Genomic DNA, 27,654 nt, shown 5'->3' with positions numbered 1-27,654 from the left:
GTCTTTGATTTAACTTCAATAGATAAAAATGGCATTCGAGTTAAATCATTTTCCATAAATCAGTTCAAACTGTCTGTATTTTTCATATATTAAAATGTTTTAGTAAAATATAGCTATATATTTTGGTTTATTAACACATATTGTAATATTGTTTATTGTTGATATATACATGTTAGTGTGGAAACCATGCCTTAAAGGAGTATTCCAGGTTCAATACAAATTAATCTTAATCAACAGAATTTGTGGTGTAGTGTTGATTACCACAAAAATTATTTTCAATCTGTTCCTCCTTTTCTTTAAAAAAGCAAAAATTTTACTTACAATGGAAGTGAATGGAGCCAATATGTAAACATTAAAATACTCACTGTTTCATAAGTATAGCCACAAGACATAAACAATATGCATGTTAACATGATTTTAGTGTGATAAAATAGCATACTAATCTTTTCTGTGTAAAGTCATATCCAGAGTTTCACAAATTTGTTGCCATGACGACGTAACTTTGTAAACCCTAAAACAACCATAAATAATGACGACAGCTCAAATAATAAACAAGTTTTAACAGAAAAAATGAATGTGCTTTTATAAAATTGTAAGCTTCACATTGCTGCCTTTAAACCCTTTGAAAATTGGCCCATTTCAATTCCAATGTAAGTGCCTCACTGTCACCTCAATTTTTTCTTTTTTTAAAAGGGACGAGTTGAAATCATTTTTGAAACATTATTCCAAAAATGCTTTCTACTGAGCTTAATTTGTATTGAATCCACAATATTCCTTTAATTACAATGGCTGTTTGGAGGAAATATGGTTCCTCTCTTTTGCCATTTCAGAGCAAATGCATAAATATCCATATACACTACCGGTCAAAAGTTTTGAAACCCTTGATCTGAAGGCATATGCTTAAATGTTTGAAATTAATTTTGTAGACAAAAATATAATTGTGCCACCATATTAATTTATTTCATTATAAAACTAACATTTATAAAAAAATAAAAAAAATAAAACGTTTTTGAAATGGATGACTTGGACCAAATAATAAAGAAAAGCAGCCAATAAGTGCCCAACATAGATGGGAACTCCTTCAATACTGTTTAAAAAGCATCCCAGGGTGATACCTCAAGAAGTTGGCTGAGAAAATGTCAAGAGTACATTTCTGCAAAATCTAGGTAAAGGGTGACTACTTTGAAGATGCTAAAATATAACACAGTTTTGATTTATTTTGGATTTTGTTTAGTCACATCATAATTCCCATACTGCCATTTATGTTATTCCATAGTTTTGATGACTTTACTATTATTCTAAATGTGAAAAAAAATAAATAAATAAATAAATATTATAATAAAAAATGAGTAAGTGTTTCAAAACTTTTGACCGGTAGTGTATATATATATATATATATATATGTCAAATTTAGCCAAAAGTAGTAATTGTAAAGCGATATACTGCCCAGCTCTAAATACTGTACACGTGTAGAAACACACACACAAAGGAAAAACATTACATCATTCTGTGGACTGCATCTATTCTTTGGCAGAGTGGCTCTGCACTCAGCAGAAGCAGCAAGGCAATAAATCACAGGAATAGCACAACTCAACATTGCTTTACTGCCTGCACAGCCTTAATCCGCCTATGCTCCTGTAATCTGTCTTTATCTAGTTACATGTCAATAGACATGTACTGCCATAATTTAATCATTACCTCTCCACATTTGCTTTTTTAATAAGTGTCTCATGTTTTGATTACTGTAATAAAATGTATACAGTTGAGAATACTGTGCTATTAGTTGCCAAAATGTCACACAAAAAGAATTCCTCAGTTACACTAGCTTGCTTGTACAAGACTGTACTGGTCAATACAATCTGCTTATCTTATATTTAGGAGGTTGTATACTACAGACTTATGCAGCCTCCTTGTTTGTCTTTTTGTAAATAAATAAGTAACCTTTGATCAAGAAGCCCTAATACATCCTCAAAAAATACATAATGTGGTGTTCATTCTGTTGGTGACGCTGTTTCCTGTTCCTGCTAGCGCTAGTGTTTGTAGCCTGCTAGCCTGCTTAACACTGCTTATCTTTCTATTTTCAGCATTTAATCTTTAATCTCTACCATTTTATCATGTGCATTGTTTTTTCCGCTTTTATACTTTTTAACGTGACACAACTACGTGCATTTTACAGTGCACACATGCATTTCCACTTTTATTGCGATTAAACTGCGTGCTTTACTGCATGCATTTTTTTTACACGGATCATTGCATCAATCTCAAACCACTGGTGATCAGGAACCATATCAACAACAACAATTACGTGAGGGATTCACATCGATCTCAAACCCCCACTGATCAAAAACCACCACCACAACGACAACAAACAATTTTCAGTAAGTCATGGCATCGCTCATATTATTGCTTCGTGCATTACATGCCACATGTTTACTGAAAGTTCGAGGAGGAGGTGTTGCTACAATTTACAGTGTTATTTTCAGTGTTAGTCAAAGGTCTGGATATAAGTTTAATTCTTTTGAACTGATTCTGCCACAGAGCGATGATATCTCAGATCATTACCTCATCTCATGTATACTGCGCTTAGCAAAGGTAACTCAATCTACGCAACGTTATCATTCAGGTAGAACTATTCTTTCAACTACTAAAGATAGCTTCATTAATAATCTACCAGACTTGTCTCAAATACTCAGTACGCCAAAAAGTTCAGAAGAACTTGATGTTGTCACAGAAAATATGGATACAGTCTTCTCTTGCAGTCTAGATATTGTTGCCCCCTTCGTTTAAAGAAATTTAAAGAGAAAAATCCTGCACCATGGTACAATGATCACACTCATGCTCTCAAGAGAGCAGCTCGGAAAATGGAGCATAAGTGGAAGAATACAAAATTAGAGGTATTTCACGGTGCATGGAATGATAGTGTCTCTAACTACAGACAGGTTCTAAAAACAGGCAGGTCTGCATATTTGAGCAAACTCATAGAAAATAACCACAACAATCCTAGGTGTTTTTTCAGTACTGTGCCTAAATTGGTTAGGAATAAAACTTCTATTGAACCAGATATTCCATCGCAGCATAGTAGTAATGACTTTATGAATTCTTTACTAATAAAATCGAAATCATCAGAAACAAAATTGGAATTACGCATCCGTCTGCCACAGCACCCCAGGAGACTACAATTATTCCCTACAAACAACTTCAATCCTTTACTGTTATCAGTCAGGAAGAGCTAAAAAAAAAATTATCAAAACATCAAAATCAACAGCATGTACAGTACTGTGCAAAAGTCTTAGGCACCTAAGGTCTTTCACAAAAGCATTTGTCTTAAGATGGTTATTTATATCTTCAGCTTTAGTGTGTCAATAGGAAATATAAATGTTAGACTCCCAAACATTACTTTTGCAAATAGGAAAGATTACAATAGAAGAACAGGGAGCCCTGCAACAGATGTCATGGCCCCCACCAAGCCCCCCACTGAACATCGTGTCAGTTTGAGATTACATAAAGAGACAGAAGCAATTGAGACAGCCTAAATAGATAGAAGAACTGTGGCAAATTCTCCAAGAAGCTTGGAACATCCTATCTGCCAACAACCAAGAAAAACTGTGTCCAGGTGTACCTAGGAGAATTGGGGCTGTTTTAAAGGCAAAGGTGGTCACACCGAATATTGATTTTTTTATGTTTACTGGACTTTGTATGACATTAAGTGATAAATGAAAACTATTTATGTCATTATTTTGTCATTATTTGAAGACATCCTCACTATGCAACAAGTGCCTAAAACTTTTGTACAGTACTGTACATTAAATCAGGATAATACATTATTACTCTGAGAGCGTAAAACAAACCAAAAAATTGTGGCATACTCAGCTTTTGCTTCAAAGTTTTCTTGTGCTGTGAGTTAAAACAAACCTCAAACTATTTACCTCTTTACTTCCACACATCATCCTGACACACTCATTACTTAATACTCATTCTTACCCACAACTTTCTGACTCATCTTTGTCACCGAATCACTACCTCCACCCTTTTCATCATTCTCTACCTCCATACCCTTCCCTTATTCATCATGTGCTCAATACTCACATCTTTGCTATTTTCCACATCCGACTCACTGCTGAAGTCCTCTGTGTTGAGATTCTCGAAGTCTGACTCTCCCATAGCGATTGGAACCCGTACTGTTAGGTTGGGGTTGTGTATGAAGGACATGGGCTCCTCATCAATTATGTACTTTCCTACGCTACTGCCAATGCCACTTGTGGTGCCATTACCGTTCTTGGGGTAGTTCAGGTCACATTTGATGTCCACTCCAGTGTGGTTACCTATGATGTTGAGTTTCTTATCATACATGTCATCAAGAGGTTTGTCTTCATCTTTCAGAGGCTTCTTCTTCAGGATGTGGGCCACCAGGAGCCGTACATGAATTTTCAGCCAAGCGATACCCTTCTTAATGCGAATCACTGAGATCTGCAGGTTGTTCATCTCACCATCATCGTCTGTGGCTGCCAGATTATCAGCACTGAAAGAGCTGAGCAGCAAGGCCAAGAACAGGTTCAGCACCTGATCAAAAGAAATGTCACTGCTTTAGCTTAAAGGAATAGTTCACCCAAAAATGAAAACTGGCTGATTGTTTACCCTCAGGCCATCCAAGATGTATCTGAGTTTCTTTCTTCATCAAAACAGAATTTAAGACTTTTAGGATTTCATTTCAGGCCTCCTCCTCTAAACAATGCAAGTGACTGTACTCTATTCAAAATAATCCACATGACTCCAGTCGACAAATAAAGTTCTTCTGAACGCAAACGATTGATTATTTTGAGAAACAAAACAATACTTATATACTTTTTAACTACAAATGTTCGCTTCCGTACATCTCTGTGACGTGCACTCATGAGAGGATGACATAAGCTCTCATTGCTCGTCATTGTTTACAATAGAAACTTGCACAGAGCACAGACCAAGCGCCATTCACAAACCAAAACAGTCCAAAACAATTTCAAAACAACATAAAATAAAATAAAAAATCATTTCCAAATAATAATAATAAAAAAACAATGTAAACGATGCGTTTCCTGACTCCTCCAAGTGACGCGTGACTTTACCAACGAGCTTACGTCATCCCTCTCATGAGCGCGTGTCACAGAGATGTATGGAAGCGAACATTTGTAGTTAAAAAGTATATAAGTATTGTTTTGTTTCTAAAAATAATCAATCATTTGCATTCAGAAGAACTTTATTTGTCGACTGGTGTCGTGTGAATTATTTTGATGCACCCTAAGTATGCATTATGGACCGTCAAAAAATGGAGTACATTCACTTGCATTGTTTAGAGGAGGCCTGAAATGAAATCCTAAAAGTCTTAAATTCTGTTTTGATGAAGAAAGAAACTCAAATACATCTTGGATGGCCTGAGGGTGAGTAAATTATCAGCAAATTTTCATTTTTGGGTGAACTATTCCTTTAATATTAATATCGATTTACAATAATGGGCCCTGTCCTTGTGGTCTCAGCTTGTGAATGTCTGTGAAGTCCACAAGACCGTAAGGTGTCCCATTTGTCCTTTCAAGATTCAAGACCTCAAGACCTCCCCATCCCTGTACTCTTTTGCAAAGCCTGCTCTGAAGCAGACTTCACAGTCCAAGCCACATTACATCACCAAAGTAGGGCTGGGCGATACATCGAATACCCACGATATTAATCGAGATTATTTTGCTGACGATGTAAAATTCAACAATATCATGAATATCACGATGATTTTAATGAGCCTTTTATTTGGCCATTAAGTGCATCAGTAGACTGATTTCACGATCCTTCAGGGCAGTATAATTAATCAAAATAACATCAAAATGGAGATATATGTGATTATTTAACTGCCAAAAGCTGCGATTAAAGAAAGATAAACATGGTCTGTGTGTGCTTCAGAATGAACCGGTGACGCGCTGATCTGTGCACGCACATGGGCGGCAGGGGCTTGTGTTTTTAGCGCAGTTCACCTGCATTGTGAAGTACTGCAGGTTCAAGCATTCACACAATTCCAAAACATTAGTAACCGCTGTTAAGTTATTAAACAAATCTACAAACGCGGAACAGTAAAGGAGAGTTTGGCAGCGGTTCACAAGATGCGAAACTCATAACTGTCAAACAAACATTGCCCTTTCTGTTTCATAATAAAACCTCATGGTGAAGTAAATAGGACAGAAATATATTAATTTATCTTTAACAAATCTTATCCTGAAAATAATAATAATTCAGTATTATATTATAATAATAAACTTGACTGGACTCCACAGTAATAATTTAGTATTATGCAGTATTCATCTGATTTCCAAAAAATAACATAATAATACGTTTTTGCACACCTTGTTCATTCATAAAGAAAAATGTTTTAGTAAAAATATACGAAGGCAAATAAGATTTTTATTAAGCTTCCATATATGATTGTATGTTAAATATAAGTATAAACATGCAAATCAATGAAAATTATTACATTTTACTCTCCCTTGTGTTAATTTATTGAAAAACTGTGGGAAACATGCCTTTTTTAAATAGATATTTATTTAATGCCTTTGAAATATTAATTCTACATAGCTACAATGGCTGTTTAGATGAAATGATGGTTCCTCTGATTTAAAAAAAAAAAAAATTCTATTTACTATGCTATTTCAGAGCAAAAACATAATTATCGAGATATATCTCAAATATCGTCAATTTGCTGAACAATATTGAGATATAAATTCTGAAGCCATATCGCCCAGCCCTACACCAAAGTGTAGACTTGGAAGACAAAGGCTGAGGGTGACAAATAAAATGGAAAAATGGAAATAAAATACTGGAAAAAACTGGAAGAAATAACAACAAAAAAGGATGAAGAACTACAACACAAGAAAACTATGCCACTCAACCAGCATGAACACCAGCAACACTTATCAACATAAACCAGCCTGGACCAGCATGGGAAAAGGAATTTTAAAACTCACCACCAAGTTTCCAATGACCATCACCATCATGAAGACAATAAGACACATTGATTGTCCAGCCACCTCCATACAATCCCACATTGTCTCAATCCACTCTCCGCACAGCACCCGGAACACAATGAGGAAGGAGTGAAAAAAGTCATTCATGTGCCAGCGGGGCAGCTCGCAGCTCTCAGCGATCTTACACACACAGTCTTTATAGCTCTTCCCAAACAGCTGCATGCCCACAACGGCAAAGATGAAGACGATGATGGCCAGCACCAGGGTCAGGTTCCCCAAAGCTCCTACTGAGTTACCAATGATCTTTATTAGCATGTTCAGAGTGGGCCATGATTTAGCCAGCTTAAACACCCTCAGCTGTATGAGAGAGAAGAACAGAAGTATACAATATACAATATTGTACATACCTGTACAATACACCGACATACATAAAGAAGGAATGGTCAGTCAAAACGCACCAATCTGAAGGATCTGAGCACAGACAGCCCCTCTACATCAGCCAGCCCCAGCTCCACCAAACTCAGGCTTACAATGAAGCCATCAAAGATATTCCAGCCCTCTTGGAAGTAATAGTATGGATCCATGGCTATCAGCTTTGCGAACATTTCAGCTGTAAAGATACCTGTGAACACCTGAAGTAAAAAGACAGAAAAAAAGGAATATCATTAGAAGGTTTGATGTGAGGATTGTCCTTCATGACATTTGTCATTTGTCATACTTGAACAATAGATCTGATTTTCAATTATTTGGTGGTTTGAATGGCATCAGAGGAGTGTTAGTTAGCAATAGAAAACATGTACGTATATATACAGTATAGCATGGGTGCTCAATACGTCGATCGCGATCGACTGGTCGATTTAACAGGTCAAAAGGGAAAGGGATATAAACTACACAAATAATGATAATCTTAAAGATCACGTTTTATTTCCTTATTTAGTCTCCCCCACACATGGATTTCCAAAACGCAGTATGGCAGGGGAAGACTCGTTCATATTTTTGAGCAAAAAGATACCTGATTGGATAGCGTTAGGTTTATGGGTAGGATGAGGGTTATACTTTCTTTGACCAATCAGGTATCACTTTCCTCATGAATATAAAAGGACCCATCCCCTTGCCATCCTACGTTTTGGAAATTCGGAGACTTATGTCTCTGCAGAACAAAAATCAGTTTTCAAACCACTGAGATTCCCTACTTTCATTGGATAGTTTAGGAATGCCCTTCCTGGTTTGGAAATGCCCACTGATTAATACATTGAGCTTCCCTGCTTTCACTGGATAGTTTAGAAATGCCCAACCCAGTTTGAAAACGCCCACAGATTGGAAAACACCCATTATTGTTCCGCAGAGACCTAAACTTGGAAATTTACAGTCGTCTCTAGAAGGTAACCCCCCAGTTACCTAAAGTCTCACGAGAGCACTGTCTGACTGTCAAACGCCTTTTTTCTCTGTGCATGCTGTGTGTGTGTGTGTGTGTGTGTGTGTGTGTGTGTGTGTGGTAAAAGCGCTCACGGTAATGCGGATACGTGCCAGTGTGACAGTGTGACGGTACACTGTAAAATGCCTGTCTTGGCGCGAGGTATTAATTAAAACACAGTCAGTTATGTCTAAAGTAAATGTACAATCGTGATTTACCTGCCCTTAATAATATTAGACTTTAATATTAATCAAACAAAAATAAAAATGTATTGCTCTTGGCTGGATAACTTTAGTAGCTTTAAAAATATGATTATAATCATGCAGTGAAAACCTGTGATTTATTAAGATTTATGGTAAATTATAATTGCGTATATTTGAACGTATATTTGAATATACACTATATTGCCAAAAGTATTCGCTCATCTGCCTTTAGATGCATATGAACTTAAGTGACATCCCATTCTTAATCCATAGGGTTTAATATGACCTCGGCCCACCCTTTTTAGCTATAACAGCTTCAACTCTTCTGGGAAGGCTTTCCACAAGGTTTAGGAGTGTGTTTATGGGAATTTTTGACCATTCTTCCAGAAGCGCATTTGTGAGGTCAGACACTGATGTTGGACAAGAAGGCCTGGCTCGCAGTCTTCGCTCTAATTCATCCCAAAGGTGCTCTATCGGGTTGAGGTCAGGACTCTGTGCAGGCCAGTCAAGTTCTTCCACACCAAACTCGCTCATCCATGTCTTTATGGACCTTGCTTTGTGCACTGGTGCGCAGTCATGTTGGAACAGGAAGGGGCCATCCCCAAACTGTTCCCACAATGTTGGGAGCATGGAATTGTGCAAAATCTCTTGGTATGCTGAAGCATTCAGAGTTCCTTTCACTGGAACTAAGGGGCCAAGCCCAGCTCCTGAAAAACAACCCCACACCATAATCCCCCCTCCACCAAACTTCACAGTTGGCACAATGCAGTCAGACAAGTACCGTTCTCCTGGCAACCACCAAACCCAGACTCGTCCATCAGATTGCCAGATGGAGAAGCGTGATTCGTCACTCCAGAGAACGTGTCTCCACTGCTCTAGAGTCCAGTGGCGGCGTGCTTTACACCACTGCATCTGACACTTTGCATTGCACTTGGTGATGTATGGCTTGGATGCAGCTGCTCGGCCATGGAAACCCATTCCATGAAGCTCTCTACGCACTGTTCTTGAGCTAATCTGAAGGCCACATGAACTTTGGAGGTCTGTAGCGATTGACTCTGCAGAAAGTTGGCGACCCCTGCGCACTATGCACCTCAGCATCCGCTGACCCCACTCTGTCATTTTACGTGGCCTACCACTTCGTGGCTGAGTTGCTGTCATTCCCAATCGCTTCCACTTTGTTATAATACCACTGACAGTTGACTGTGGAATATTTAGTAGCGAGGAAATTTCACGACTGGACTTGTTGCACAGGTGGCATCCTATCACAGTACCACGCTGGAATTCACTGAGCTCCTGAGAGCGGCCCATTCTTTCACAAATGTTTGTAGAAGCAGTCTGCATGCCTAGGTGCTTCATTTTATACACCTGTGGCCATGGAAGTGATTGGAACACCTGAATTCAATTATTTGGATGGGTGAGCGAATACTTTTGGCAATATAGTGTATATTGATACTGCTGTTAGAAAATGTAAGCACTGTTTTCTTACATTATTACTGTTGTTTCCTTGTCCTTAAGTATTATTTCAGAAATTAAAACAGTGTTTACCTAATTCATAAATTAGTTAGTATTAGTTTTGGTATCGAGAATTGTCAAATTTCACTGGTACACATGTACCGATTACTGAAATTTTGGTATCGTGACAACACTGCCAACAATACATGGTAGATCTTACTATAATGGCATTATGAAAAAGTAGATCTCATGCCATAGAAGTGTGAGCACCCCTGCAGTACAGTATAGCATTTTTGGGCATTATGGAACTTAGACAGCCAATTCTTTCAGTTGTATCTGGATCTCCAATGTCTAATGCTTATGTATTACATACATTATGTAAGTATTACGAACCTCACATGTACATTATGTACAAATATACATATATTAGGTACAACTACTTTGGTCTTTTTGACAACAGACAAGAAAAAAAAATATTCTTACCAGGTTTCCCACAGAAAGCACCTCTTCAAAGTGTGGTGTCATTGGATAATGCTCCATTGCCATGAAGACTGTGTTCAGCACAATACATATTGTGATGGCCAGATCTACAAATGGATCCATCACTATCAAGTTCACTATCTCTTTTATTTTTATCCAGAGTGGACAACACTCCCATATTAAGAATATGTTGGCAAACTTATACCAACATGGTGGACATTTTCTCTGAGACTCCTCCAGTTCTGTAATGATAAAGTGAAAAAAGAAGAGGAGGGGAACAAATGTTGAGGCTGATATTTTAAAGAAATAGTTCACTCAAAAATGTCCACCAATTATTTACTCACCCTCACATCGTTTCAAACTAATATGCTGTTATTTATTTCTTATTTATTTCTTAATTTCTATATTTTTTATAACAATCTTCACCTAGATATTTTCCATACAACAAAGTGACATTAAAGTGACCTATCAAATTAAGCTGTAAAATCAAATATGGTGCAGGTCTGACATCATGAGGTTTGGTTACCTCATGATAGGTAAGACCTCAAAACAGGTGAGGACGTTTGACATCCAACCTGCAGCATAGGGTGCCATATTTGATTTGAGAGCTGTGGCAGACAGGGAAGATTATCAGTGAATAACAACTTAAATTTTGGTCAGTTCATCACACAAAACAATCGAATAGTTTCAGAAGACTTGGAATTTAGCCATCTGTCTTATAGACAACTTTTGTTTTTAAAGGTGCTCTCAGTAATTTTTGTCTTAATTTCTCCTATAGAAATTGTAATTTTGAAACATATGTATATAATCCTGATAACTCGATTATGATGAAGACACCAGTCATATTAGTAACCTTATAAAAACGGTTTTATTCCAAATGGAGAGGGTCCCCTCATGAGAGCTGCCATGTTAGGATCACATGACCAGCCCAATGCAACTCACTTAATCTCAGTTACCACTCTGTTATTGGACACTTTCATTCATGAATTAAATTAATCATGGCTGACTGTGAATAGTGATTTTCTACAATAGCATCTTTAACTGAAAACTATTGTGACTGAATGATGCTGCATCCACACTACTAGGTGTCACTAAGTCCAAGATGACATGAACAAAAACTTACTGAGTGCGCCTTTAAAGTACTTTTTGCCGTTTTGTCACTTTAAACTGTTGTATGGATAAGTGAAGATACTAATAATTGTATCTAAGTGAAGATAAAAAAAAATAAAATAAAAAAAAATAACAGGACACAGGTATAACACGATGGTGAATAAATAATTTTTGGGTGAACTATTTCTTTAAATGTGAAAATATTTCTGTAATATGTGTATATAAGTGATGAGCATCAAGAGGGACAGGGTGATAGATATTACACTATACCTTCCACCAGTGTGTTGGTGACAACAGTCATCACACTGTTAGCTCGCTCTTTCCGACTAAAGGAAGTATTCAGCTGGTCTACTGACACCATAAGAGAACCTGAGTGTTTTCTCTTACCCTCCACCTCTGTGGTCTAAGGAGAGAAAAAGAACATTTAGAGGGGGGGAAAACATGGAAACTCATCCCAACATACATGCACATGCTGACAAAAACATAAGCACTAAATGTCACCTGCACCTCAATCTCAGCCTTTGCTTAATTCTTTGACATATTCCTTTGGTTATACTAGAACACAGTTTGATTCTGCCAAGACAACAGAATATGTATCTGCAATAGCTAATACCTTTAACAACATCCAACAGTAAGTACAGAAACAAGGCTCTAGGTGTGCCTTGGAAAAGCAGGGTGTACAAGAAACGGAAGCACAGTTAAGTGACATTTTCAGCCCTGTTACATTATAATGACTTAATCTAGGCCTATTTTAAAATATTTTTTAAATGAATACTACTTTTGTCAATGGTAGGCCTGTTAAAGGTGCACTCAGTAATTTTCTGAAGTATGTCGAAGTATGGTTTACACTGACACCTAATGGTCTGGATGCTGCATCTTTCAAACACAGTAGTTTTCAGTTACCAATGCCATTGTAGAAATTCACTATGCACAGTAAGCCAGGATTAATTTAATACATGAGTGAAAGTGTCCAATAACAGGGCAGATACTGAGATTAAGCAAGTAGTATTCAGCTGGCCATGTGATGCTAACATGGCTGCCCACATGAGGCGCCATGTAGAATAAAAGAGAATTTTAATTTCTGTGTGAACTATCCTTTTAACAAACTCTATATGATTTGAACATTCTAAATGAAAGACACCTATTCACTTATTTGAGTTTGGAGACCATTCATTCATCACTGCAAATCTAGTTGTCTTAAACTCTAAAACTCTAAAGCCTAGTTGTCCTCCACAGAATATCAGCATGCAAGGACAAGCACGAAGAAAATTCACACATTACATATGGCCCAGTTTTCACTACCTTTAGGTAACTCTTTGGACTTTCAATGGACTACTTGCACAACTGGTTCCGCATTCTTAGTAGTGTGACTCCGGTTTCCGGTTACAGCGTTCAATGCACCAGCATGCAGAGGTTTATTCATGGAAAGGCAGATTATTTCTAATTTTTTCGGGGCTGTCAGTTGATTAAAATAATACATCATGTTTATTGGTTGACAGTCATGTTAACGTGACTGATCTCAAATGTATAATTTGCTACATTTTGCCTCTAAATTTATTTTTTCCTTTCCAGATATAGCTACACTCAACTCCTGAATAATAAATCAAACATATCTAAACTGCAGCAGTCTGGTCATTTCATTAACGTGTGTTTCATTCACTGATGATATTTGATACCTGTTGAGCTTCAATGATAAACTTTGACTTAACTTTGGTTAAATGTCGAAAATGGATGTAGTCGTTCTCTTACTTTGACAAGGATTTAAAAATCACTCAGGACAAAATTAAGCCATTTTAATGTCAAATTGAATAAAACATTAACTGCGCTAAAATATATTTAATGACACTACACATATTTAATCAATTTCAAACGTTAGAACCCATTATCTTTGGCAGCTCTTCTACTTATGCATTTAAAAATATACTGATATACTTATCACTGAAACAAGGACATAAAATAGAGGTTAAAACATGCATTTAATAAAAACAAGGTGATGCATGCGTTCATCAGGTCTCTCTGTCCTCCCTAACACATGAAGCATTGCAGTGTTTGAAGCGTGTCAGGAGAAAAGTTAAAACACATTTGGCGTATACCAGCCATTACTTTCTCAGATTGGCTTGGGCTGAATTAAAGCTTTGAAAACTGTTCTTCCGCTGAATTTTGAAGACGTTCAGAATATTTCTTCTTCTGTCCCTGAAAATGTTCGTTCTTTAATATCTTCCTCCGAACACTCATTTTAAGTGGAGCTTCAGGAACTATGCAACTACAGCAAATTTTGAACACATGTAAACGGAAACTAGCGAGCCACTTTATTGTAAAGCATCATGAGGCTTATTGCAAGTAATCAATACGATTGGTATTGTGAGCTTAACTTTACTCGGTATTGCGGGCATTCTTTCTGAATGGTTTTTTCGTTAATAATTGCACTTTCATTACAACCAGATAAGAACATAAGATTCTTTATCCAAGAACGTAAGATAGGAACGTTGCATATTCAGTTAAATGTCTGAAACGGCACACTGGGTGGAAACTGGGTCACACTCATTCTTCCCACACAGGAGAAGGCAAAGAGAGTATAAGGATGTCAATCCACCATGCTAACTAAAAAGAGGCAGAATGCTGAAAAGGTTAGGATAGGTTTTTCTTGCATCATACTTTTTGGGGGAGAGCAGAGTGGTCCTGAAATTCTGAAATTACAGGTAAATGTTGTGGAGCACAAATATTTGGGGGAAAAAATTAAATGGAAAAATTTGAGGTTGTGGTTGACACGATGGAATGGTATACTGCAAGTGTGACCTAAAAATATTATTTGGTACATTATTTCATGAGAAAATGAATGTCCATTGTGGCAGTTTAATAAGGGTTCCCACACTTTTTGAGCAATTAATTTCCATAACTTTACCATGTACTTTTCCTGTTGTTTGCGATTACTTGACAAATATTTTTTTTAAATCATTCAAATTCAGACTGATTCCCTAATGAATCATTCAGACTTATTTGAGAACTGCTTTAACCGATTCACTGAAAATAATCGACTTAAAAGGACAATTTGCTATGGCTTGAGAGCATGTTTCGTTCTACACAAGAGCAATATCAATAATTTTTTTTGAGAAGACCGTAACTCCAAATATGTATATTAACTCTAGACATTTCTATTAATTATTTTTTCCAGGCCTGGAGAAAACAATGGCAAAAATCCCTGATATTTCCAGGTTTTCCATGACCGTGGGAACCCATAAATTAGGTTGAAGGCAAAACAAGAGTTATTATAGGATAAGTTAGTTTAAATATGGACATTAGTGTTCAACAGTCAGCATGTACACCAAGGGACCCTTTGAAAGCTCTCCCAATTTCAATGTTTGATTGGCTATGCCCAGGGTTGGGAGGGTTACTTTTGAAATGTATTCCACTACAGATTACAGAATACATGCTGTAAAATGTAATTTGTAACATATTCCATTAGATTACTCAAGGTCAGTAACGTATTCTAAATACTTTGGATTACTTCTTCAGCACTGATAGATTTTTTCACTCGTTTTGACTATAAAAACTCTGCCAGTATAGTAAGACAAAATACACATGTTAAAAATACATTCTCTGAAAAACCTAAATATCTTATGCAGTGTTGTTTCTAAAACAAGATAAATCTTGTTTTAAGGGTTTTTAGATATTTTTACAGGAAAACAATACAAAAATTATTATCAAGAATATGATTTTTGCCCTAATATCAAAGGTCTTACTAGAAAAAAAGAAATTATGATCCAATGTGAATTTTCTTGATAAAAACATATGATCGTGACTGGTAACATGTGCATGTAAAATGGCTAGAAATAGCATTTTAGCTTAGCGTATAGCTGACAATTTACACAAGGTTTATTTCTATTTCTTCTGCTCCAAACTTCTCTGTCTGCTCGTATGAATGTAACACATCGTAAGAAAGTGTTTCACCACTGTTCAAATGCACTTTGGATCGCATCATTTATATGTATAAATGATTCTCATCTGAAAGGACTAAATATTAAATGACACAAATGACAATAAAATGCAAAGTAATCTCTTCAGTAATCAAAATACTTTTTGAATGTAACTGTATTCTAATTACCAATGATTTAAATTGTAACTGTAGTGGAATACAGTTACTTATATTTTGTATTTTAAATACGTAATCCCGTTACATGTATTCCATTACTCCCCAACCCTGGCCACGCCATTCACAGAGGGAGACTGATGGCAAGGAGTGGGGTCTGGTAGGATTGCTGATCAAGACTTGCGTGGAAAAGGAAAAATAAAATTGAAACAAGTGAAGAAGAGGAAAATGAATCATTAAGGGGTGGAGAAAGAACAGACAGATAAAAAATACAGAGACTAAAAGTAAAGAAAGGACTGAGAAGAAAAAGGGAAAGAGAGAAAAAAATCTAAACTGGATTCATAATCAGCCACTCTTGTCATGCCTATACTCTGAACCTGCCCCCTGTTGACGTCCTTACACTGTCATCAGAAGCTGCCTTATCTATTTTCACCTCCGGCAGTAGCCGTCCGTGCCCAGGCCCAATCAAAGACACCACGCCGTTGCAGTCCACTGTGCTGTTTCTCTTGCAGCCTGGGTGGGGTGCCAGTGGATTGATGCGTGAGGAGCCCTGGCTGTAGCCGCTGTAGCTGCTGCGCCTGTATGGGACGAAGAGGGAGCCGCGGCGGTCTTCGCTCTCCTCCACCGTGCTGTGCTCATCATCCGCAAACTCATTCTCTGAGCCCTTGAAGCTGAAGATACTGCTCCGTCGGGACATAAAGGGTGAGCCGGGGATACTCAAAAGTGACTGTTAAAGAAGAAGAACGACACACAAAAAGAGAGAGAAGATCTAAGAATTCTGTAATCATATAAATACACACTGTAAAATATGTTTTGTTAGTTAACCTTAAAGATTTTCTTCATGTGGTTACATTTAGTTTAACTGTTTTATTCAAGTCAGAGATGTTATTTAAAACTGCACTACGTAACTTTGTGCTCTCTAGCAACATCTGTGGTTGAAACTTAAAATTGCAAGCAATTTGCAGAAGAACACTAAACGTGATTCGTGTTTCTGCTCTGCTCTTCTGGCTGATGAATCTCACGATTTGAGCTTTTGAAATGTATTGCCTGTGTGTGATCATGACTGGAGATATTCAGAGCCGGAGTCATACCACGCTATTTTCATGTTGATATAATGTTATACGGTTAAACATTTAAACTTAAATATTTCTTGCTTTGATGAATATAAACAACACTCGTATTCACATATTTTGAATTAATTACTTTTACACTTATAGCGCTTTCCTGACAGTACACTCAAAGCACTTTTACATAAAGAACAGGGGACTCAATCATTTCAATCACTACCAGTATATTTTAATATAATTTTTCAAGTGTTTTATCTACTATTAATGTTTGCATTGTCCTACACTTATCAATTTAAGAGGTGATACTCGTGATATGGCTGATACGAGTTCAATGGAAGACTTTATTATTTTTATATTATGTTGTACAGCCTAAGTTAATAATGGAAGCGAACCGTAATACTAAAATAGTATGTCTATGTATGCACACAATAACACAGTAAACTAAAAACATAAAACGAGGATTCAATAATGATGGGGATAAAATATACTTTATTAAACTAGAAAATGGTATGCTTAAAAATGCAATATAACAGTTAACAGTCAATTTCAGAAGTTATAAATATTAGTAAACGTGTCACAGTAACTCCCCCCAACAACATAAATACATTGCGATCGTTTAACACACGAGTAATGTTAGATTCATACAAGCATGACAAGCAATATAAGCTTCAACAACCCTACCAGAAAACATATTCAAGCATTATAGCAGGTAAACAACTTCGCCAAAAGGATATCAGATAAACATCCATCCAGATTGTTGTGATGCTGTCTGGAACAGTGTAAATGTGACTCAAATGAACTGAACTACTCGCAAACTAAAACAGTGCATTACCGCCATCTACTGTTTACATGGGAATGAGACAGCTGACCCTTCTTTCCTATGTTCACGGACAAGATGTAATGACACAAGGACGTACGTCATAAGCCAGCGATTTTGCGGCAAATCGATCCTGACAGCACAAAATACTAATAATTTTTATAGGCTTACCTTAGTGAATCTGGGTAAGGTAAGTACATTGTTTTGAACACTGATTGTTTATGTATTCAATCAATAATGGCAATTTGTTCAAAAACTTAATATGGCCTGGCTTTATTGGGTTACACCAATAAAATAATTTTTTAAGGGTCAGATTAGATATGGGGTGTGTTTCCTAAAAGCATCGTTTGCCAACTATGGTCGCAAGTTCCATCGTTACCAACGTAATTCAACGATTTGGTGTTTCCTGAAACTAGTTCCAATGAACATTCGCAAACTGCATCGCAAAGTTGTGTGGTTGGAACTACAGATCTCCACTTGTGGTTAGAAGCATAATTCCTTATTAGTTTGCTGTGTTGACATTATTTCACTTTGCTTCTATGTCTTCTATCCCATATAACACTATGGTCCTAATAAAGTGCCAGACGTAGTCTTCTGCTGTTGTAGCAAATCCGCCTCAAGGTTTGACATGATGTGCATTCTGAGATGCTGTTCTGCTCACTACAATTGTACAGAGTGGTTATCTGAGTTACCGTAGCCTTCCTGTCAGCTCGAATCAGTCTGGCCATTCCCCGTTGACCTCTCTCCTCGACAAGGCATTTCCATCTGCAGAACTGCCACTCAGTGGATGTTTTTTGCTTTTGGCACCATTCTGAGTAAACTCTAGAGACTGTTCTGCATGAAAATCCCAGGAGATCAGCAGTTACAGAAATACAGAAATACTCAAACCAGCCCGTCTGCACCAACAATCATGCCACGGTCAAAATTACTAAGATCACATTTTTACCCATTCTGATGGTTGATGTGTACATTAACTGAAGCTCCTGACCTGTATCTGAATGATTTTATGCATTGCACTGCTGCCACACGATTGGCTGCTTAGATAATTGCAAGAATAAGTAGGTGTACAGGAGTTCCTAATAAAGTGCCACAGTTGCACTGGTAGTGGACTGAACGAACTTGCAAACGGTAAGCAGTAATTCAGGGCTACCACCCAGCCGTCTTATCACTTGCCTTTCAGGACTACTTGATGAACATAATGTCACCTAATTAATATTCATGAGTCAAGCTGATATGGTTCAAAAAGCCCCTGAATACAGGTAGGCTACCTACAAAAATATTGCCCACCTCCTGGCAAAAGTAATTTAGTGAATAATTCAGCAACGAACTGCCAGACACTTCTGGTATTCGCCAATTCAAAGTGCCAACTTTTTTCTATTTTTGTATAATATAGAGAAGTAGTAAAGCTGACTGATGCTTTAAGGCACTATATCTAATATAGCAAAAATAATAAGTTATCGTACTGCAGAATACTTGCTCCCAGCTAAAATATACTTTCCATCTGAAATTCAGAGATGATCCAATATGCTAGTTGAAACCACTAATATGGCAGAGTTCTAACTGTTTTCAGAAATGTACTGATAATGCAGAATGCTAGTTGCTAGCGCAGGCGTTTTCTCTGCGGTATGCCTGAAAGCCTTCTCCCTAATGGAGCGGTTGACCACTGCAGACTATGTACAGCAAAGAGAGGCCCAAATGTGTTCTCAGCAGGGACTATTTTACTCCGATCACTCACTCAGGAGAAGGGGGTTGATCTGGTAAAGTGGTTAGACCACATTGCTGCATTGACAAAGGAGAAAATTCCTAAGGACTCCTTAGTTAGGAGATTTTGTGGTGTTATTTAAATAGCTATAACAACCTCTGACAAAGGCTTTCCACAAAAGCTACAGGAATCCAGGGGGAAAACCCCAACACTGCCAGGGGTAAAATGTTCGGTCACAACGTAATAAATGAAACCAGCTTCCAATTAAAAGCAGTGTTTGCTTAATAAGGCGCTTTTATCTATTATCACAGTGGGGCTGGTATGAGCAGAATTTGCAGGGTGGGGCCTAAGACCCAAGAGTATAACTTCCTGCCTAAGCACAGTATATTACTGCTCTCATCAAATGAAAGATTTATAGTGGTTAAATAATTCACAGGTGCCAGTTCCCCAGTCATACACCACATATCTCCAAAACAACATACAGATACTAGAATTTGTACGAAACAGGTACCCTTGAAATGGCTAAACATTCTTTGTTAAACACAGTTGTCAAAACAGAGAAAGATGACAAACTTATTTCATAAATGAGAGAGATCAAATACATTGAACTCATGACCTCTAGGTTTTGCATTATTTTGAAGTATTTAACAGGACCTTTAAACATGAGGCAAAGTGTACCATCATAAATCCATAAGCTGCTGCCCAAAGCAAGATAATGAATGAGATGGAAATAATTACAGCGATAGATAGATGTGCAGTTGGCAAGAGCACTTTCTCGTCTTCTGATCTTTGAGTATACAGCTGAAGCACTTTGTCTAATCACCCTGGTGATATGGACGATGACTCAGCGGAAAGTGGGAGTGACTGCACAGAGTACAGAGCACAGGGCTGGGCTAAATTGGGCCAGGATAGGAAGTACCAGAGGTTATGGCAGCTTGCTATTTCAGCGTAACAGAGATTGCAAAAGAGACACACACCACATCTGAATATGCATATTTCCCTACTATAAAGCATGCCAAAAGCAATATGTCAACTGAGTAGTATGTCCAATCCTCAGTATGTATAAAAGTGGGTGAGAACTGGTTTCAAAATGCTGAATAAATAAAAAAACTACGGACAACTGCGAGTCGAGCGGCTCTTTTCAACTGTAAGTGATTTATACTGTATATCAAGAAAGTTGATCCTTCTGGTTAAACTGTACTTGTTTAATAAAACCAGATAAAATTATTTACGCGGTTGTTGTTACTGCGACATACAGTACATTCGGGTCACAGGACAATGTCCACGTTCCCAGATGAAGTATGTCCGGCAATGTATTCATACTAGAGCTGTCAAAATTAATGAGTTCACGCATGTGCGATTAATTTAAAAAATGTAACGTGTTAATTTTTCTTAATCGATATTAACACATTTACCGTTAAAATACATACAGCATTAACCAGCATAAACACTGGTAGGGCAGAACCTTTGTAATGTGTCCACCCGGAGTCATTACGCTGATGCACACTTCACAACACACACACACACACACACAACAGCGCTTCAGTGTCAGTGATAAAATGATGTATAAAGGACCTCTTAACACTCTATAATGTACAAAACAAGCCCAGATGGGACTTGTGATAGAAATCAAGCATTTTTCTGCCTATGTAAGGTGCATTTTAACTACCATAGAAACACTTCAAGTTTTAACTATCACCAAAACGCAAAATGAGACGTGTTTGTTTGCAAGCGATTTTCATAAAGAGTTCAAAGCAGCACTTGCCGCTGCCATTGATGCCCTGACGCAAATCATGAACGCGGCTTCGTGATTGCTGTAACAAAGCATATAGCTGGCTGATTAATATTGTTGAGGATGAGAGTTTTAAAGATTTAGTGCCCAATGAAAATGCAACCTATGGGAAGACTAGTTCTTTCAATTAGTCGAACTCCCACTTAGACTTCAGGAAACGTTTAATGTTAAATAAATTGGTGCCATTTTAGTACATTTCTATCTTTATATGGTGGTAGGCTTTGTTTGGAAAATGTTAATAAAGCATTATATTGTTACATATTGATTTGTTTTCTTTCCTAAAAAGGCTTTGTCTTGTTTCGATGGCTGCGTGCTAGGCAGGACGCGTCCTTTGAAGGCTGCAGTATACCGAGCATCCTCCTTTAAACAAATCTCGTTTAAACGAGATGACCTTTGTAGGACAAACGGAAACGTAACGTAACATGGTTGCTGTGACAGCACGCCACTCTTTAACAAGTGCGAGCGCTTCGAGTGAGAAGGTAACAAAGTCCCTTTAGAAGGGAATGTATGAGGTACATTTTAGGAGAGTTATAAAGATGTAAATAGAAAATAAAATAGATTTTACAGGTGTACTTTTAGACTAATACTTTATTTTAATCATATATTAATATAATAATACATATTATATACTCTGCACCCATCTACTGAGGTACTTCAACTTGGGAATTAATATTACTTGTGTTTGAACATCATACTTATGGGCAAATTGGCATTCTTTTTTTTAGCCAAAAAGTTCATGTCAAATCCTGTTTATATAGTAAAACTGTGGCTGAATATCAAAGTTGGAGTGCACCTTTCTAATGATGAATATGTTGTCACAATTAAATAAGAATTGTATATTAATATTATGCATTCAGTTTAAACAAAACCGATCATAAGGCCACCGGCATTCTTTGTGTGATTCCCCCCTAACAAAGAGACGTTTGACCCCACCATCGCCCTTGAATTTTTTTTACAAGTTGACCTAGGCCTACTCCATTAACCCAAGTAGTGTACAACCTTTTGGAAGATCATTACAGTCTTTAAGACTATTTGGACCAACTGCTGCAAAAACATGTATGTGTTTAAGTGGGCTGGTGTAAGAATAACCCCACTCTCACCTGGTTCATGATTGAGGCCTTCCTCCCAATCCTGTTGTCTCGGAAACGGAAGCGGCTCCTCTTGCTGCCATCATCAGATTCTGACTTTACCACCTTCTCGCTGTCACCCTTCTCCTCCTGTTCTTTCCTCAATTTTTTCTTTCTGTTCCGTCTCTCCTTGGCACTCTTGGAGCTCAGCTTGGACACTTCAGAGGAGCTGTGGGACAGATGTCCTCCTCCGTCGTCCTCTACTGCATCCTCAGTTACTGTACCTGCCGAGGTTGCCATAGCATTTGCCTAGCAATGAGGGGCAAAGGGAAAGAGAAACAGAGAAAGAGAGAGAATTTAAGAAAGAAAAGCATAGGGAAGACATTCAGAAAAATGTGGGGGAAAAAATACCCTGTTAAAAAGACCAGCTTAAGCCAGTATAATTTTCCATACTGGCCCAGTCTTGTTTTTGCTGGTTAGTGCTAGTCTCTAGTCAACAGCAGGTTTTTTTTTTTTTTTTTTTTTTACATGCCGTTTAAAGGCAGGTTTATCTGAGATAGATTATACCACAATAATACAGTAGACCAAAATTAGATAAAAAATTTGTATCAGAAGTTGCTTTAACCCAGCCAATCAGATTATTACCATCCCAAGTGCTGGTGACTATGCTGGTCTTTTTTAGCCAGGTAACAGCTATAAGCACCTGCTCTGTGTGTTTTTATGTGTGTGTATGTGTGTGTACTTGTGCCTCCTCCTGTTGTTTCTTCAGCTGCTCCAGCATGGCTTTAAACTCTGCCTCTTTCTGTTCAGCCTCCTCCATGGTGGCCTGGTTCTGTTCTTCATAAGCCATGGCCACCACAGCCAGGATCAGATTTACCAAGTAGAACGACCCCACAAAGATCACCAGTACGAAAAAGATCATGTATGTCTTCCCCGCAGCTCGTAGAGTCTAACGAAGGAATAAGGATGACCACTTTTTCACACAATTATATTTTTACAAACCTACTGTAAGTATTAGTAGTATCGACAACATGTAGACTGCAGTATGTATACTGTGCGCAATATGCAAATATTCTGCATGCAGAGAATACCTCGCTGACCTTCTACATTTGCCAAAAGGTACAGAATATACTGTAATAGAGCACACTTTGCGGAATACTATATCTCTCAAAGCAATGTGCTCAAATTGACCTTCCTTCTCCAGTGAACTGGATTGAAAACAATTTATCTGCATATAATTTTGCAACATGACAATTTCATTCTTGTTATGTGATATTTGTGTAGACGTGTCAGATTTCACAGACACAGGGTCTTACTAAGATACAGGGTCTTAGAAGCAACTCTATTGAAACAATAGAAGTATCTCTATTTAACTAGTGTTAGATAATTTAACCAAATATGTATTTTCGCACTGTGCATTATACAGTATGCTGAGAACATTTCAACATGGTGAAATACAATAATTGTTTAAAGCTACTATTGCAAAAAGAAACAAAAACATACACCCATACCAATCATAAAGAACAGGTAATATAAGGAATAGTTCTGAAACTGGAAAAGAAGCAACAACTAATTAGTGCACACCAGTTGGTACAGATTCTCCCAGAAGTCTTGTGTCATGAGTCGGAAGAGAGCAAGAAAAGCCCAGCCAAAAGAGTCAAAGCTTGTGTAGCCATAGTTTGGGTTGCGTCCGGCCTTCATGCAAATGTAGCCCTCCGGACACCGCCTACACAAACACACATACTTAATAATAAACATTCTGAATGTCTTAGAATTCACTACTTGATTAAAAAGCATGGTCATTGACAAAGTGCATCAAGAGTGCAATTATTTGAAACAATTTTTTGATTGTAAGATTTTAAATAAAAGAACATGAAATGATTAATTCAGTAGTGGAAATGGTGTGTAAGTCTGTGTATATGTCTGTGCTCATCACCCTGCGTCTGAGCTGTTTCCACATAGCAGTGCATCCAGCATGCCAGGCTGGAAGTAGAAGTTTGCTGAAACAAAAAGAGAGACCTGTTAAACCTGAGAACCATGTTTGACATCTCTAGAAAGTCTCATGTTTAGTGTATTTTTCAATGCATTTTATAACTCTTTTCCTTTTTTCCTTTTTTCTCTTCCCTGCTGAAATTACCAGGGCCTCATTTCCCAAAAGTAGTTTCGAAGCTAGTTAGTAAGCTAGTTAGCTAAACTAGTAAGCTAGTTAAGAAGCCTAGCACTGTTTGATGCAATAAGCAACATAAAGTGCTCTAAGTATTCAGCGTTTTGCCTACTTACTATCATTCATGATGTATTCATCAAAGTCAAAGCCCTTGCTCCCGTTAGCCAAGTAGGTTTCAGTTGAGTTGACTGGCCAGATGACACACTTTTGCCGGAGATTCCCCATGAACAGCTGTAGGCCGATGAGGGCAAATACACTGAGACAGAACACAGTCAGAATCATCACATCTGACAGCTTTTTCACTGATTGGATCAGAGCACCCACAATGGTCTTCAGCCCTGTGGAAAGATGAGGAGACAAAGCAACCAGTAATACAGAGTCTGCCTCTAATGCTTTCATGTGATAATGCTCATACCTGAACAAGAACATACTCTCACACAGAATCCAAGCAATTTAAAGAATAATATGTGAGCACACACATTTTATTTAGAATATATATATATATATATATATATATATATATATATATATATATATATATATATATAGTACACTGAAATACTGTTACTAGACTAAACAAAAAAATTGAACACACAAAAATTTTAACACACACACACACTTTCACATCCGTTGTAATGTAAATTTCCCCCAAGAATTCCACAAAAGAAATTTGAATTTAATACTGTTTTCACTGATTTACAATAGCAATTAATGAAAACATGTAGAAATCTCTTATATATCGCTCATATCTTATCTATCTCACATCATATCTTATGTCTTACATTAAATAAATTTAATTAACTTATGCAACACAAGCTAATGTATAACTAACAGTATATAAGGATTTCTGCAACACCTTGACATCCGTACTGAAATACCCAAACAATCGCATCATCACATATTTGTTTTCCTTATCTTTCTTTCAAATATACACACGTATATCATAAGGTTTGCTCATATAAAACCATGAAGATTTTATATTGAACAGACAGCTTAAAGAGTCTCCTATCTCCTCATGGAAACTACACACAAACTGTCTCAGTGAATGGAAATAATTGCAATCAATTAACCATTTGGATTCCATCAGTTTTCTATGCCAAACTGATCAACAATTTGAAAAACAAATTGTATATATACAGTATGTATGTATGTATGTATATATATATATATATATATATATATATATATATATATATATATATATATATAAAGTACTCAAGAAGCTCATCTAATGAAGTCTTTGTGAAAAAAGGGAGTGAAATGTTTGCAAAAAAATATGCTTATCCCCTCAACAGTAGGAACACTGCAATTTCACAACAGTTAGAAATTACAAATAAAAGTAATTTGCAAAAATATTCTCACAAAGTGACATAAGCTGACATTAGTATATTAGAAGTAACTAGTAACTAGTATGTATGTGGCACTTGCCTGTACAAAGCTCACCATGACAATGCTAGGGTGTTATAGGTGGTTGCCAGGGTGTTGCTATGCGGATGCTAACGTTTTCTGGGTGGTTGCTAAAGTGTTGCTAGGGAGTTCTGGGTTGTTACTTATTGGTCCAATTCAAAAGAGGCCACCACCAAATCTCTATGATATTTTTGGTCCCTAGATACATGTATGTCTCAGGTCCCTCTTTGAATGTATGTCAATGATATTTTTTTGCCTCTTTCATCATCCATTTGGCAAAAATCTCAAGACTAATCACTCAAAAAAGTAAAAGCGCACCTCTTCTCAACAAGCCGCATGATTTGAGGTATTATTCATGTAATATTTCCCTATTTGATTTGAGCTATCAACTGCTACAGTATGGAAATCAGCATGTGAAAAGCAACAAAAAGTGTTAGATGCTATTTGCACTCTAGTGCAAATAGTGGCAGATACTCTTACACCCCTGTTTAAATACTTTATTTGGGGTCCCACAGACACCCTACACCAACCCCTACCCCTAATCCTACCTTACAAAAATTAACCATGGTTTTACTACAGTAACCATAGTATCACCATGGTATTTTTCTAGTAAAACCATAGTAACCACAAAATTAAACATGGTTACTATTAACTACAATTAACAAAATTTAACTGTAGTAACACCATGGCTAGTACATCAGAACTATATAGTTTCCACCTAAACACATGGTTACTAAAATATTACTTCAGTAAAACCATGGTTAATTTTTCCAGATCAAATCCTTTTCTCAACTCCCCGACCTTCACTGTGACCAAATCACTGCGAGGAATCTCTTTTATTTATTACTATAAGTAGTATTATAGGAAATTGGAAACACTGGAAAAAGTGTGTCAAGGGGTGGGTGACAGCACATACATATACCATCGTTACACCCAGAGATACTACAGCTGCACATGGGGGTGCAGTTTGTCGTAAAATCCTGTTTCCACCAGAGTATTGGAGCGCAAATAGTCACTTAGTTATCTAATCTCTTAATCCACTAAATGTCTGACCCGTTAACCAGTTTAATGTCTCTGCCCCGTTGCGAAAAATTCAAATATGCCCTCCTTCAATTGATCAGCAGTTGACCCCAAATAAATCTGTCGTAGCTGTCTTGAGTTTGGTCTGAGCAGTGGTGAGCGGAGTTAGTGTACATAGCCTCTGCCAACAAGATGGGCAATTTGCACTTAGTGTAAATAGACACTCCTGGAAAAATCTTATTCTTTCCTTACTATGACGGACACAGACATAGAGGATACAGGAGTCCAAAATGAATAAAATCCTAAATGCAGTTTATTGTTCAACCACAATTCCAATAATAACCAGAAAAAATGAAGATTTGGTGCATAATATGGGACTTTTAACTATAAACAAGCCCGAAAAACACGGCCATTGTACAAAGGAGACTCAGTTTGTTTTTGGCAGGCAACCGATGCACTAACCCCACCCCAACACTAATCCTAACCATATGGAGCCTGCAAGGCTGAGTACCCTGCTGGAACAACCTGAGGCACCTTTCTCCCATCGCGGAAACACACTGGGGACTCTTATTTTGAAATGACAGAGACTTGGCCCCGTTGCAATGCTCTACTGCGTATGAAGTATTATCCAAATTAAGCTTTTTATATACCTATAAATTTCACCAGATGAGGTTTAATAATGAATAAGATTTATTATTATTCCCAAGATATAAAGTTAGAGATACAATATATGAGCTGACAGGGCATTCATTATTCTTGTCATGTCTTGTCTTGTCTTGTCATTTCATTATTGTCACATTTTCCTTTCATGCCCTCACTCCAATTTAGAACACTTGATTATCTAATCAAAATATGCATTGAACTGAGGATAAACATTTGATGAATATTGTTAATG

At 37.2% G+C, this 27,654-nt stretch overlaps 1 protein-coding gene across 1 annotated transcript in view; it reads right to left on the bottom strand.

Moving 5' to 3' along the window:
* The window catches only part of LOC127446133 (sodium channel protein type 8 subunit alpha-like), an 89,276-nt gene that overhangs the window by 35,217 nt on the left and 26,405 nt on the right, over positions 1-27,654 (bottom strand). Inside the window, exons 7-17 of the mRNA XM_051706809.1 lie at positions 24,449-24,670; positions 24,105-24,168; positions 23,753-23,894; positions 22,911-23,117; positions 22,202-22,477; positions 16,124-16,450; positions 11,907-12,039; positions 10,530-10,768; positions 7,436-7,609; positions 6,978-7,334; positions 4,087-4,560 (exon numbers count right to left, since the gene is read on the bottom strand). Coding sequence (XP_051562769.1) covers positions 4,087-4,560; positions 6,978-7,334; positions 7,436-7,609; positions 10,530-10,768; positions 11,907-12,039; positions 16,124-16,450; positions 22,202-22,477; positions 22,911-23,117; positions 23,753-23,894; positions 24,105-24,168; positions 24,449-24,670 — 2,615 coding nt within the window. The remainder of the gene's footprint in view (positions 1-4,086; positions 4,561-6,977; positions 7,335-7,435; positions 7,610-10,529; positions 10,769-11,906; positions 12,040-16,123; positions 16,451-22,201; positions 22,478-22,910; positions 23,118-23,752; positions 23,895-24,104; positions 24,169-24,448; positions 24,671-27,654) is intronic.

The sequence above is a fragment of the Myxocyprinus asiaticus genome, chromosome 9, assembly GCF_019703515.2.
Source record: "Myxocyprinus asiaticus isolate MX2 ecotype Aquarium Trade chromosome 9, UBuf_Myxa_2, whole genome shotgun sequence".
Lineage (NCBI taxonomy): Eukaryota > Metazoa > Chordata > Actinopteri > Cypriniformes > Catostomidae > Myxocyprinus > Myxocyprinus asiaticus.
This window is presented reverse-complemented; position numbering and strand designations above follow the sequence as displayed.